General features: G+C 38.0%; 1 protein-coding gene across 3 annotated transcripts; it reads right to left on the reverse strand.

The window, feature by feature from the left end:
* Nucleotides 1–7,428: 7,428 nt before the first annotated feature.
* Nucleotides 7,429–15,656, reverse strand: BDKRB1 (bradykinin receptor B1). Of its 3 annotated transcripts, none has more exons than XM_065063560.1 (2): nucleotides 11,865–15,656; nucleotides 7,429–9,183 (listed from the first exon to the last, which is right to left on the reverse strand). In XM_065063560.1, exon 2 carries the CDS (start codon nucleotides 9,159–9,161, stop codon nucleotides 8,085–8,087), a length of 1,077 nt encoding a protein of 358 aa, XP_064919632.1. In that variant the 5' UTR covers nucleotides 9,162–9,183; nucleotides 11,865–15,656; the 3' UTR covers nucleotides 7,429–8,084. The 3 variants fall into 3 exon arrangements, with proteins under 3 accessions (XP_064919632.1, XP_005506240.2, XP_064919631.1); XM_005506183.3 differs by having other exon boundaries at nucleotides 7,429–9,224; XM_065063559.1 differs by having other exon boundaries at nucleotides 7,429–10,179.
* Nucleotides 15,657–15,696: the final 40 nt, after the last annotated feature.

Raw genomic sequence — 15,696 nt, forward strand, 5'->3', positions numbered from 1 at the left:
AGGGGAGGTTTAGATTGGATATTAGGAAAAAATCCTTCACAGAAAGGGTCGTCAGGCATTAGAACAGGCTACGCAGGGAAGTGGTTGAGTCACCATGCCTGGAGATGTACAAAAGGCATGTAGTTGAGGCTCTTAGGGACATGGTTTAGTGCTAGAGTTAGGTTATAGTTGGACTCGATGATCCTGAGGGTCTCTTCCAACTGAAATTATTCTATGATTCTGATCCTTATTTTATTTGGCCAATATTTTACTAGTAAATGCAAACCTATAAATAGTCTGCATTTAGTACAGGGGAAAGAAAACAACAGGGATGCAGCCATCTCTGAGGATGAAACAGCCAGCAAGACGTATTGTGGGGAAGATCTGGGCAAGAGCTGCACACTTAAAATAAATGCTATATGTCTGTAGACAATAAGTAGTGTTTTGGCTTTTATAGTCAAAATGAAGTACCTGATAACCTTTGTTATTATACTATCTGAATATCATACGTCTATTTTATTTTTAGGTGTCACAATACGTCTGTGAAATCTGTTGATGATGACCTGCAAAATATTGATGTAAATGACCCTGTTACATGTAGGGCTGATCACAGCAGCCTCAAAACAAAAGTACCTCTCTGGATACACTATTTAGTCTAGCAGTCAACTCTGGGGTGACTGTTGGTACCTTTAGGACAAAGATGCAGATAGAACCTATGGCAGTCTACAAAGTCACAATTAGATCCCTGTCCATTAAGCTGCCCCATCTACCCCCACAGTGAGGGCCTGGCTCCCTTGTCTGCCTGATGCTGTTTCTTGCAGGGTCCTTGGAGTCCTTTGGACACCACTGAGCCTCAGGGCAAATGGGATTTCTAAGCAGACTGAATGCAGCAGCCCTTCAACAGGGAAGTTGAATTATTGACACCTGGAAGGTGCTGGTTCCTAAGAGGCCTCTGGAAACCAGAGAAACCAGATGTCCAGTTTAATAAGGCTGTTTTAGAAATAATTATGGAAATGAAGGATTTCTCCAAGATTAAAAAAAAAAAAGGCTGTAGCAGAGGTAAGAACTGAAACTGTCTTTCAAACACACTTGTGCCTTAGTTATTGGAATACTTTCACTGCAATCTTACTGCTGAAAGCAGGCGTTCAAGGGCAGCTGAGTGGTGCTAATGAAGCTGCTACAGAAAGCCAAAGGGCTGTGCAAGTATAGCTGAGATCAGAGCTGGTGCTCTGTGGTTTTGGGGAGTTGAAATACTGGTTGTAAAGCTGGTACTTAGACCACTGTCCTCTTCCATTGGGCTACTAAAGTACCTGTATTGGGTAGGCCTAAGATTGAGTCTTGGTGTGAAGAAGGTCATGTGTGAAAGAAAGTGTGTGTCTTTAATGCATCACTGAGCACCTGAATGTCACTCTCGATCTGCAGTGACAATTTAACAAAGCACTACCTTGAAGATTAGGACATGCAAAGGTTCAGTAGCATGCACGCCTAAAAGTTCTTTCATAAGAGAAATAAATCCTTTCTGGAACTTGCTTCTGGTAGGTATTTTCCCATCAGCTTAACTTTACTTCTCTCTCATCTTTATTATCAAGTCATGAAGAGTACCTCAGGGCTGGCTGTAGGGATTTCGATACCATTGACAAATGACACTCTACATATGCTCCCATATCCCTGCAATTCAGTTTGTTACATTGATCTTCCACCATCATTATTTCCCTCTTCTGTTAATAGGTCAATGAGAATGTTTTCTGTGGTAGCCTGGTTGATAGTGATAGGTTGTTATTAACAGCTCTGAAGTAGTTGCCAAACCAAGCGGAGTATTCCTTTTCTTCCATACCCTGGAAATAAGAAAGTTTACCTTGATGTATATTTGATGATGGTACGCAAAGCAGTTTTCTTACAGTTGCAGAACTCTGTATTTAGCAGACCCAGTGGTGCTTTGCAGCCCTTCACATCTAAATGTCTGAGGCAAGATAGAAAGAGACAAAACGATGCTAAACATTGTAACATCTTTTCTCAAATAATTCTGGCTATTCTATTAGATTAATATTTATCTGCAATAATGCCTAAAACATAAGGATATTTGTAGGGCGTTAATTCCCATCAGACGTATTGTCACCCATTGTCTGACTACCACTTGCCACGTCAGAGAGATTTTGTGTTCTTGCTGTGTGTGATTTGCATTATGAATTACTGGCATCCATGCCAGGAAACTGGCATGCAACCAGCAGATAAGAGTTAAGCAATATTGGCAAGAAGCTCAGTGCTGCTTGTAATTTCTTAAAAGACTGACCAAAGTTTTGCAGAATAGGCAGCCTGATCTTTAAATTTTCTTGTTTTTATCCTTTTTGAAAACGACTTAGCTGCTTTTCCATTTATGAAATTTAGTATCAAGTTTTGATTTTCTTTGCAATTTACCTATCTCTTTCAAAACTGAGTTTAATGAGGGTCTCACTTTATCATTAGAGGCTGGTCATGGGTTCTGTCTCCTCAGGATTTGTCCTGCAAAAGGGCAAATCCCCACCATCTCCAATAACTTCTACAGTGCACACCAGCAGTTTTGTCGTGTGAAAGTGAATTTTGTCAGAAGGTTTATGGGTAAAAAGCACAGCAGAAAAAAAAAAAGGCAGGCACTTATTGCTTATTATGCTAGCTTTACAGTGATGTAATTATTTTGACTTTGGAAAAAATATAGTATAAATAGTATAGTATATATAGTATGTAATAGTATATATAGTATAATAGTATATAATATAGCATAAAAATAGTATGATGATAGGCATTCAAAGTCACTATCTCTGTTCAAGACTAGCCCTTTGGCTGGTACACATAGGTGTAAGTCCACTAATTTAAATTTACCTGTGATGTACATGGCCTGAGGTTTTGGCCTCTAACCTGTAATTCATAGAACAGTTCTGTCACTCAGATAAGGAGTGCTTGAGGCTGCAATTAAATATTTCTACTTATTCTCCTCCCAGTGCTGAATGATGAGTATTTCTTACTCTGTAGCCATCTGACATGTACATTTGTCCACACATCAAAAAGATACTGGCACAATTTGAAAAGATTTTTCAGAATTTGGACCTTACAGTTTATCTGTTGAGTTAGTCTTGTGTGATGGATGTGAGACTTCTTCCATCTCTTCCTGTGGGAAACGATGGTAGCTGGTTCCATTCCTAATATGTGGCTGGGGATTTGCTGTGCAGGTGTTGAAATAGGCAAATAGCAATGCATGAAACCAAATGTGAACTTTTCTGTATGTGAATTATTTCCCAAAGGAAAACATCTCTCCCAGCTGTAGCTGTAGATTAGAGTGGTGATGGAGAATATACCTCAGTTCCTGAAAGAAAATATCACCAGCAGGCAGTGAAGATTTTGCTAGAATAAGCATATTGTGCAATAGATTAACACGGCAGAAGAAGGTTTCCTTGAGCAAGAGCTTTCTAAGGGGTTTTACTGTAGAATGTGCTGCAATCAGCCACAAACATGCTTTTGAATTAGGAAGTTTTTAATTCACTGATCCTTTTTACTGCATCATAATTTAAGAGCCCCCATGATCACCGCTTCATGGCACAAGAGAGCTACTGTATTTGTGGCAACAGCATGACCAAAGTAGGCTGTGTGGACAAGGTTCTCTTGCCAGAAAATGAGTAGCAGAGTTTTAAAGCAGGCTTTTCCCCTCTTACCATTCCCATGAGGTAGTATGATGCATTGCTGCTCATGAATCGACCCTGAGAGGCAGCTGGATCCATTCAAGCCATGCTTAATAACAGGTAAAACTCAAGAATGGGTCAAATCCTGGTTCTTTATGAGCACCCAAAGAGTGAGCTCATCCAGCAAGACTTTTCTTGCAACATCAACAAAAAAAGGAAATAAAAGTTTTTACTCCTCCTTCAGAGCAGAGCTTTGCAAACATTTGCTCAGTGTGATGGGTATTTGTAGTGCAGAGTGTTCTGAAGAGTATTAATATAGGACATGACACCTATGACTAAAGGAGTCCATGGCCATTCTCTGCCACGGAGAAACATACTCATTGCAAGGGGTCTCTGTTGCCTGGGGCTGAGGAAAGAGGCGGCAGGTTCCTCATCTAGCCCAGTAGGTTAGGAAAGATACTCAGGATTTTAGTCTCAGTAATGTGTGAAATAACAGGCTTGGCAACAAATAGCAACTGCTGAAAGCTTGAATTAAAAACTGGCTAAATCAGGAGAGTAACTAGGATAAGCTGGCATGCTCTTCATATGGGCTTGTTTTGCCTTCAAGCTTCAAATTCTATCAGGAAAAAAAAAAGTTGCTCTTGCACGGTCCAACCTGGGGGATCTGTGTTTCCAACTACTCTCTATGTACCTCAAGATGACCACATAGGATTATTTTGAATCCCCAGTTCTGCCCTCCTCCTGCTCTCCTGATGGACCCAAAGCTCTGCCTTACTCTCTATGATGAAGTTGTTTTTACCCGTTCCTTCCAGTGACCAACGGTGATGTCTACTGTTTGTCAGGCATCCTACTGTGCTACAAGGAAAGAGGGATATTCCTTACTACATTTGTTGTGATGACAATATTCTTCCTAACTGCTCTTATTTTAGAATATCTTTTAATCTTTTCAGTTATGATTATACATTATTATTAGACTCATTTGTTTCTGTATAATCTCACTGCAGCAATTTTTTCAGTTTAATTATATGGTGTTTCAAAAATTTCTTTCTTCAACATTCAAGGCAGGATGTGTATTATCACTACTGTTGTTTTTATTTAATATGCAGGATGGGTGATTTAGTTTCTTGAGTGTCCTGCTTGGTTTGTGTAAGTTTGTTTCTCTCCCACATAAGGCAGAGTGACACAAAGCTAAATCAGAAGTCTCCAGTCAAATATTTATCTGTTCACCATTCATGTCCAGCCACAGCCCCATTTTCCCAGTCTGATTCAGGTCCTGTGGTCTGGCAGAGCTTTTGTCACTTGTTCTTTCCTTCTGCTGGGAGTGCACCAAAAAGCTTGCCAGGCCCACGAGCAACCAGCTACCTTGACATCCACTGCCTGTGGCCCATGGCCACCCAGAGGCGGGGAAGTGGGTCCTCTTGCTCTGTGACCAGGTCTGTTATGAAATCCTGTCACAGGCAACTGTGGAGGGTTTAAGCATCCCTGTGACAGTGGGATCTGGCTGCTGAAAGCTCCAGCATGTCATGTACTGTGTGCAGGCTGCTTTCTTCCATCTGAGAGTCAACATTTGTACTTGATTTGGTATGGTTTTCACAGGGATGAAAAACAGCTCTCTGGCCAGGAAGTTGACTACTGTCAGGCTACAAGCTCATGGGGCTACAGATTTCTGAGAATGCTTCTGTCTTTATTTTTGATGATCAATGTCTTTTGTTCTAGCTTCAGTTTTAGAAATGGATCAGCTGGTTTTGGCTTGGGTTTTGTTGTTGATATTTTTTTGTTCTGGTTTCATTTTTTGTTTGGTTTGTGTATTTTGTTGTTGTTGTTGTCGTTAAAGGCAAATCTGATATGAAAACTGTCTACAGTTAAAGTTTGTAAAATTGAAAGTGCAAACAAGGAAACTTTATATATTGACCACAAGAGTCAGTGGAGGAATGTACATCATCAAAAATACTCTTCTGTGCTGGGGCAGAACTGACTATGCTCATATCATCTCCAGTAATGCCTGTCTAAAGTCATCTCGCAGGCTTCCAGTGCTGCAGTGCTGGATTGTCCCCAGGGCAGCCTAGCAACAGCTTTTCCTGGAGAAGGTTTTTATTAATGCTTATCCTGAGCCTCGCTTGCTGCAATTTAAGTTCATAACCTGCTGTCATATACACACTTTAAACCTATGGATTCTTTTCTGCTGAACTGCTGTTAGACTCACTCTGCACCCTGTATTTGCGCAGTGGATTATTTCTGTTTGAATATAGAATTTTGCATTTACTGTAGACTAAATTGCATTTACTCTTCAGATTTTTCAGTATTAATACAGCTCACACAATCAGTAATGAGAGAAGCTAATTGATTTTTACTTCATGCATAAGAAATACTTTTATTTAAGTATATTTGGCTTGGAGAGTAAATCCTTTGATTTGCAAGACCTTGTTATGTGGTTTGAAACAGTATTTAGACTTTTCCTTTCAGTTGTGCACGTGTAAAATAGAATGAGTACTTTCATAAAAGCCCTTGTCACTTGCCTATTGAAGTAAACAGGAGGCTTTCCATGGATTTCAGATTTCAAACTGATTTGCAGTCTATTAGCTCATACCCTAAGTATGCCACTGTGCTCAATAAATGTTTTTCCCTTTATTTGCGTACATCGTATAACATGGAGAAGTGTTAGTCACACAAGACAAGATATTTTTCCCTTTTAAGTCTCCATGTGGGAAAATGGCACTTCTGTTTACACACTTTTTTCATATTTTTAAAAAATTTTTCAGAAAATATCTCTGCTTGGAAGTTTTTTGAATTAAGGATTCAGCTGGGGACATACTAAATAAATGCAGTCTGCAACAGTTTACAACAGACTGGAATTAAGTTATTGACCTCAGATGACTCCGAAGACTTCACATGGTGTTGTGACTGTTAATGTCTAACCCTAACATTTATTTTAAAAAAGCCTGTCACAGAAGGAGTGACACTAATGAAGCTATGACTGATTCTTCCTCCCTGATCCCTTAATCCACCCTTATTTCCTAAACCATGATTTCAGGAAGACAGACTTTTAATTCTTCAAAAGGTTTCCACTGGTCAGATTCAAAAAGTTTGTGGAAGTCATTAAAAATGAACACTAATATTGCTGCAACAAAGTTGGATGGGCAGATTACTCTAATAAGAGATTGATTTTGTAATCAAAATGGTGACACTAAAAAGAAATGTGGAAAATGCAGCACTATTACAGTGAGTACAAGACTGAACAGACTTTATAATAACTATTATACAAATGATGAGCTTGTGCACCCCTTTCTGCACTCTGTATCTTTCTGGTTGAACAGGCTGCACTATATCTCCTGTCTTCTTCTTTTATACTAACATACCGTTATAGTTATGGAAACAGATATCTCAGCTGTCTTAAGTCTATTATGTAATTGTGGCTGTGATGGAAAAGTTTCTTTTTTCTTATCTACTGTCTGGTGTATTATTATGATGTCATTATTATTATTACTACCACCACCACCACTACTATTAATGCTACCAGTATTTATATTCTTGTAACAGCAAGGATTTTTAATCACAGAACCATATATATGCTTTTCCCCAAAAGGACAGGGAAAGCAACAAAATACAAAATAAATATAATACAGAACAACACTGTGGTGTAAAAAGGGATGTTGATAAGTTTATTAATTTTGCTTCATAAAAATATAAATATGTATCTATGGTTTTGCCTCAGATGAAGTATATTCCAAAATAATACAAAATCAATGACCATTGCTTATATTGTAATATATGAAAAAAGAATCTTTACATACTTGATGAGTAATTATATAAAATTTTATTAACTCAAAAAAGTCAGGTTTTAAGGATGATATCAGGTTGCTTCAATTTTTCTACAGTTTATGTATACTTTCTTTGTCGTTTGCTGTCTTGTGCAACTTTAAGCACTGCAGATATTTGACATGCACAAAAAATTATTCAGTTTTTCCATATGCCACTATGAAAGTGCAAACCATTTAAAATATTGTTAAAAATAACTGGAGTTATTCTATTCATATGCAGCTATCAACCGTAGATTAAGCTCATATTTGGTCTGTAGTACATGGTATAACTTTATGTATAGTGGTATTAGTGGCATAGTAGTTGTCATCACAAATACAGTGTAGTAAAATGTTCAGTCAGCTTATGGCTTTCTGTAAAGAAATCAAACTTGTGATATCTTGTCAAACAGTTTTTCTTTCAAGTCACAGACAACTGATAAAACAGGTTAGATAATTTAGTACAAAATTCTGGTATCACATGTTATGCATTTGAATGGATAACACAGAAGAAGAAAGCCAATTTAAGACAAATATGCAGTCAAGAGATTTACTTCAATAAATAATCATCTTAGTTTGTAAATGCCAGATCAGTGCAATTAATGTTTAATGCTATTTGAAACAAGCTGTAGTATGAAAGTGAAGATGGAACCAAGAAACGTTAAGTTAAACTACTCCTGACTGGAAACACTTTGAAATACGAAGACTTTTCTTTGAAAGATACCGAGCTCAAAGGAAATCCACAGGGAATAAACTGTGAAAAAACTTCTAAAGCCTTTTGCCTGAAGTATTTCCCAACAAAGACATAAATCACAGGGTTAAGGCAACTGTTGGTGGTAGCCAGAGTATGACCAAACTGCTCACCAAAGTTGAGCAGTTTCTCCCAGAAGCAGCCTGTGATCACTTCTGTTTGGTATAATATATCAAGGAATACAAAAAAATGATAGGGAGTCCAGCACAAAAGAAAGATCAATACCACTGTGAAGATCATTCTGGTAGCCTTTGTACCTCTGTGCCCCTTGCAACTCTTTATTCTGAGTGCTCTTCCCACTTGTTTTCGTAGGTAGCGAATGGTAGAGAAGTTAAAGAAGATGATTGCTGTAGATGGCAATGCAAACCCCACTATGTTGAACACCAGGCTTTCCGCTGTTACCCATGATGGGGTGGGGTATTCTAGAGCGCATGCTGAAATATTCCAGTCAGGAAAGTGTTTCACAGTCCGAAACATAAAGGTTGGGATGCTGAGAAGGATACCGAAGAACCAGGTGAGCAAGCAGATCCCTTTGGCCATAGTTTTGCTCCGTATCCCTCTGTGGTTCAAGGTATGAACAAAAGTAAAATAGCGTTCCACGCTGACTGCCACTAGCAAGTAGATGCTGGTGTACATGTTCAGGAGGATGGATGTGCTGGTTGTACGACAAAGGAAATTGCCAAACGGCCAGTTAAATTCATTCCTGATGTTCTCTGCCCAGAAAGGGAGACATGTGAGGAAGATAAGGTCAGCCACAGCTAGGTTCATAAGGTAGATTTCAGGTATGTTCAGGGGGCTCTTGTGCAGTGAGTAGGTTAAGAGAACAAACACATTTCCAAGCATTCCAATAACACAGATGGTGTCGATATACTTGGGTATTACATAGTACACAATTTCCCACCAGTCATCCAAGTCCAGGCAAATAGTGGAGTTGTTGTTTTCACTCTGGTTTGAGGAAGGAATCTTCAGTAGGGGAGTTTCAGTCATTTTTTTTCTTCTGTTAAAAATTCTGAAGTGAACAGGAGACCTCTTTGAAATGAGAGAAATGGACTGCAAAACAGAGCATAAAATTCTAAAAGTTGTCTCCTATCAGTGGTGTAACAAACATTTATCTGCTGGAAATTCTTTGTTAGTGCTCACTGATTATTATAGGCTAGATCAATCCATGCTTCTTATGTGCGATGATGAGAAATGTTTCCAGTATTGGCTAGGATGGAACTTCCTCTACATCCTATGAAATTTCCTCTCTTTGCTGCCATTGTTTAAAGTGGCACAGAGGAAGGAAAGTGCCAATTTAGTGTATGTTTCCTTCAGACTGATGACAGAAACAGATATAGCTGAATTCCAGCTCCCTGAAGGTAGTGGGAATCATGCTGGTGAAACAAAACTAGCTTTGCACCCTTCCCTGCCCTTTCTCTTACTCTTATTTTCCATACTGTGTATAACTTCAGCCGGATGATGCATTTCCCCAAAACTAGGAATGCTACTCACTCTTGGTGTGCATCACTTGGTTGCTTAACTTTGCATTCTTCTGTTCCCCCTCAAATCCTTCCATCCTGAACTCTGGGTTCAAAATTGCCCTTAGATTAGACAGCTTACTTCCCTCAAATGTCAGCAGTTCTAAGAATAAAACATTGACTCCTCAAAAATCTTATGCTCAAAGTCTTTTCTGAAGAGAAAGGCTCTGAAGCTCCAAATTCACAGCACTCTTCTCCAGTTCAAAAATTTCATCCGAGTTCAGTGGGAGAGAGGCAGCCACAACCTCCAAAGTATCTGGGCTTTTGTAGCAGTGGCAACACTGTTATTTCTCTCTGGTAACTTTGTGCAAAATTATGCAGGAATGAGAGCACAAGTAAAATGTTATCCTCCCTTGAAAATTCACCAGGTTGTCAGAGCTGCCTCCTGCAGTGACTTTACTCTCCTGATGTTGTGCTCAGCCATAGTGCCTGGATCTTGCTTTTTACAGGCATTCAGAATCATTATGGTAGGCAAGACATTACTGAGCCTGTGGTGACATAAAACATTTCAGTATTTCATATCCAAGTGGAGCATGTCAATCATGCATTTAAAAAGATTCAATATTCTACAGCTAGCCATCCTGAATGTTAACTTTCTGCTACAGCTATTTAGCCCTGCTCTTTCAGTTTCTGCATTTTTACACCGAGGAGATAGCTAAGGATGGGGCTTCTGAAGAGAGTGTTTAGGACCATCATTTATCTCATTTACATATATGTACAGCCTTAATCATGTCTGTGTCTGAGCAGCTTGCAATACTTATCTCTGTGATGCCTCCAGCAACTAGTTAAGTCCTAATATTCCACATCATGCAATTTGGTTCTTAATGCACAGAACGTTTTTAATCATTGCAGAATTAAATGAGCAGCGAAGTTTTATCTGAGTTCACAAACTCACTCAAGCTGACAGTATTGTCAGGGAACTTGATTACAACTCAAGTCAACACAGCTCTCTGGCTTTGATCATCTTCCCTCACAACAGTTTGAATGTTATCTAGTTCACTGCCAGTCTCATGCAAACTAGGACAGCCTAAGAGGACCTAAAACTGCAGAGAAGATGTACAGAGCAAACAAATTCGCATCAAAGAGGCTGTTTGTGAGACAGCAGGAGTCTAAGCTTTTTATAGCAGGAGACTGGATAAGGTGTGAGAGTAATGGAAGATAATCTGTAGTGTTATATGTCAAAAATAATGTAGAAAAGAAAAAGTAAACATTTCCTTTTGTAAATAGAATTATTATTTTCACTAAATCTAGAGAAAAATAAGTGCTTATATTCCTTGCTTGCCTGTTTTCTGATGATTTCTTGTTATCCGCTCATGCCCATCACTTCACACACTTTGCGTGTGATATGTATGGTGGAGCTGTGACTTCATTCATGACTGTCCAACTTAAAAACTTAATGAACATTTACTTTCCATTGCAAATTGATTTTAGTCACATCTAGATCTGATTTCTTGTTCATCTAGCAATTGTATATGAAGTTTCTGTAGAGTTTGTCATTAGGAAAATGTTTTCAGAGTCTACTAGCCAATGTCCAAGCACTACCACAAGCCACAAGCCTTTTATAAACTTAGAGGTCCAGATGTCTTCTTGGCAGAAAATGCAATTTATTTCATTTGCTTAATTTGATTTCTTATTCCAACACAATTTTCTTCTGTAAGTATTTTAAGTATTTTGTGCTAATGGATAATTAACCACATGAATAATTTTCAATTTATGTACTTAATAAATTGCAGTCATCTTTTATAGAAATAATGACATATTTTTCCAGGTTGAACTCTTTTCTGATTAATTTCTATGCACAGTGAACCTATTATCATTATTACTGTTAATATATAACCAGTTAGGATTGTGGGTTTCTGGAAACACTTAATAAATATAAGCTGAGCTTTGGGAACAATATTAAAACTAAAGATTACTTTGAAAGACAAAATTCTACAATTAGTCAAGAAAGTTCAGCTATAAAGAAATTTCATTAAATTAATAATGTTTTTACACAACTAGAGAGAACTAATCCTGACCTTCAGATTTAGTTTCATGGTGAAAAAAGAAAGGTAAACTCTTCCTAGACTGCACAGATCAGAACTGAGAGCATTTTTTTTTTTTTTTTAATTTTTATAAAAAGTACGTGAAATAATTATAATAAAGGTAAGACATTAAAACCAGATAGACATACCTACTTCTCGTCCTTCCTGGCAATCTGGACAAAGTTTCAAATTCAGAAGCAGTAGGTAAGTAGCAGTACAGAGGTTACTGAGAAAATTCAAAGATGCATCCTGAGGACAACTGGGTGACTGAGTGTGGTCTGAGTGTTTTGTTGGCCATGTGAGATGTGTGTGATGTTACATTTTGGAGGAAAGCCCTGGGATTTTTTTTTCTTCAGTTCTCCAATGGTGGCTGTAGTAATTTTCTAGGTATGTGAAATACTTTGTTCTTGTGAAATCATACAAGTCATATGGCGTGACTTTGGTCCTCCTGTGACCACTAAATAAAGGTCTCAAGTACAGGTCCTTGGCAACTAGCAGTTCTTTTGTGTGATGAACTGTGTCCGGAACAATAATTTGATCAACAGCTCTGAACTGTCATCTCAGTGCCAAATTCGAACCAGGATTTTCTAGGTTTTTGTTGTGGTGGGAGCCCTTCCCTCTCTTAGTGGGGGGAGGACCATGCCAAGGAGCTGGGGTTAAAGGAGAAGAGGTGTATGGGAAGGGCTGCTGAAACTTGGACCCGCTAAAGCCCAGGTCAGCCTTTCCTGTGCTTTTGAAAATTGCTGTTTTTTGTACCCCACTGTAGGTGTTTTGGGCATGAGCCTCTGTGAACATGACTTCCCAGTAGTGTGTGATGACTGCTGTATTTTTCCAGGCTTGCACCCATAAATAATATTTTATGTGATTACCTGCTGGGACCTTGTAGCTTGAGACTGGTTGTTTACCAATTATTTTTATACTTTTCATTCTTACTTCCCTCTAAATAGAAAAATTAAAAACAAAACAAAACAACAAAAACATCTTTGAAGCATCTCAGATTTTAATTACAAATCCTCTTAAGTATATCTGTGTAAAAAATAGTTGTTTTTTTTTTTTCTGAATTATTTTTAAAAAGCAGCGAGAAATTATGACAACACTGCAATGTTATTTACTTACAAGAAAACATTCTTCATATTGGCCACTTGCCCAACACATGCACCATCTCTTTGAATTCTTATTTGAATGTGTGTGGTCTTGTTTGATAAGTGAATTAGAATGAAAAGCCATGTGAGGCTGCACAGTGATATCTTATTCTGAATTTCCCTTTCATCATGATAAATACTTGTATTCCAACTTCTTATTAATTAAAAAGATACTAAGTTAGAGTAATGCGAACACTGGTAAAACTGACAAATTCAAAAAATTGTTCTGGTCAACACCATCACATTGGAGAAAGCTCTAAAGACCTCAACATTTAATTTAAATATTTAAAATGTATAAATACTTACTTTATTTAAACAGCATCCTGTTTAAATATTTACTTATTTTATTAAATAAATGAAACAATATAAAATACATCTCAGTTGAAGCTATACACTTCACTTCTGTCAAAATTATTTTTGTTTTAATACCTGGATTAAAACACTTATTTCAGTGAAGACCTGAAACACAACATATTTTTAATTACATGTTACCTTAGAAATCCTAATAACCTACAGAACACCAATGTCTAAACAACACATCCTACACTGACTCATTAAGGTAAGTGCAATAGAACAGGAGAAATTAGTCACAGGCTTTCCAAAACTTCCTCTTTGCTTACGCTATTGAATTTCTGTGTTGAAGCTATTTTTTCCATAAAGAAGAACATTTGAGCAATAACAAGAAGCCTGGAATTTGTCTTTGCTTTGACATGAATCTCTAGGAGCTGCCAACATTCACATTTACTCACAGACTCAGTGTAGAAAACTGCAACTGTGTCTAAAATGTATACAATAACATAGTCTTATAAAATTCATCACTTCAAATGAGATCAAAATATTGGTTTGCAAATCTAACTCCTCTTTGTAAATCTAGTTTCTTATTTCCTGTTGTTTTTCATTGCCATTTAAAACTTTTTTCAGTAGCGGGGAGAGAATTGAAATTGGGAGTCTATACATTTGGTGGTAATAGTAAAATGAATAGGCACTGCCATCTCTCCAGCTCTTAAACAACTTAGAGCAAGTCCACATAAGAAGCTGTAACTTTATATAAAAAGGGAATTTAATTAATTATTTGTTTGTGACTTGATTCTTTGTTTCAACCTGTAGAAAGAATATAATGATTTGGTAACATTTTACAGTTTACACAGATATAATGGAGCAGAAATTAGAGGAACATGAAGGATTTTGTTTAAAAACATCTATTTGAGTCAACAGTTTTTGCTGTGTATACATAATTAAAACCTATTTGTCTATTTGTGCCTTCAAGTTTGGATACTCACTGAACATCAGTTTATGTCTTAATCTTATATGATCTTTAGCCGCTGTCTATGTTGACTTTTCTGCAAAAAGAACATATTCTCTAGAGCTATATAGGATTTTACAAGTACTGACTGGGCCTCTCTTATCAGAAAGATTAGACAAATACGTTGATGAAGGCAGAGGCAGGACTGTTTGCTCAATTATTACAAACAGTATGTGGTAGATAAAAGGCAGAAGCCCAAAAAGTCTCTAGAGTTCTGGCTCTTGGTCCAACAGCTCAGCCATCAAAAATCTTCTTTTTAACATAGCTGGAGTCTTTACTGATCTGAACAAATTATCTTTGTGAAACAGTATGATTTAACAGTTTGATTTTATTTATTGAAATGGTTGCAAATCAACACAGTTACCTGCCATAACTGTTTGTTTATTCTGGAACAAGAGAAAAGATTTTTGATGTGACCTTGTGATGTAAAATTATTTGTTCAGCTTGTTTGGGTACCTTTACATATTCTATAGGCAGTAGTTGCTAAGGAGAGCTTAAAATCTGGTGCAGCAATTTATTAATAAATGAGCCTGGTAGCATCACAGTGCAGTAGTAATCAAGCACTACTGACTACAGTTTAGAGAGCCTGAAACAACAAAATATCTGAGGAGTAAATATAGGGTGAAAACCCACAATGTGCTGATTGAAGAATGGAGCGAAAGGATGATTCAATGCCTAAAGTACTGCTTGGGGATTTGGGAGACCTGAACCAAGATCCTGACTTCTCCACAGAACCCCTGCCTATAAAAAGAACAACCTTGTCCTGTCCACAGCAAGCACCAGTTGTTTGTGCTGACAGCATTTAAGATCGTTAATTGTTCATTTCAAGTGAAGCCAATAATCCACTTGAAAAACTAAACAGTGAAAAGATGGGAATTATTCCTGCCTATACCTACTGCAGGCCAGAAATATCAGCTGGCTGTTGATATCCTTGCTGCTCCTCTGGCAATGGTCCCCAGCCACCTCCGTCGGACTGAACGTGGAGTCAGCTGTTTGTGTGGCCAAATGCTTAACACAAGATGTGGCAGACTCAGGTAAAGGGGAAGACGTGAGTGGCTGTAGGAGTGGGACAGGATAAAGAGGAATAAAAAGGTGATATGATTACAGTTTGACATCTCCAGCTCTGAGGTCATCAGGACAAAGTCTACCCTTATTTTACCAAGAGCCCTTCTCATAATTTGCTTTGTTTCTGTGAGATCAGGAGAGAGCCACGCATCTGAGTGTGACTGTAAACTGCTGGTAGGTAAGATGTACATTGCACTTTATTTCTTCAGGTTTTTTGTTACCTGCATAAACAGTATGTGCAAATACCGTACAATGTGTGACCAGGCTAGGAAGTGGGCGAGAGTGTAAATTATCCAGTCTGTGAGATGACATTGTGCATTGTGCGCTCGGCAGACGCTGGTGCAGGGGTTTGTGTGCTTTCAGAGTCTTCTCTGAAAGGCTGGTCAGCACCTCTCGGAAATGGAATCTGAAAAGAAAGCTGACCCAAAGCTTTAAAAGTAGTTAAAATTCTGTGGTTTCAGCTCACTTTCT

Source organism: Columba livia, chromosome 5 (genome assembly GCF_036013475.1).
Source record: "Columba livia isolate bColLiv1 breed racing homer chromosome 5, bColLiv1.pat.W.v2, whole genome shotgun sequence".
In the NCBI taxonomy this organism is placed as follows: domain Eukaryota; kingdom Metazoa; phylum Chordata; class Aves; order Columbiformes; family Columbidae; genus Columba; species Columba livia.

What these genes read in the sequence shown, in the direction of transcription:
- BDKRB1 (XM_065063560.1), bottom strand. Translation starts at nt 9,161, where the DNA reads ATGACTGAAACTCCCCTACTGAAGATTCCTTCCTCAAACCAGAGTGAA.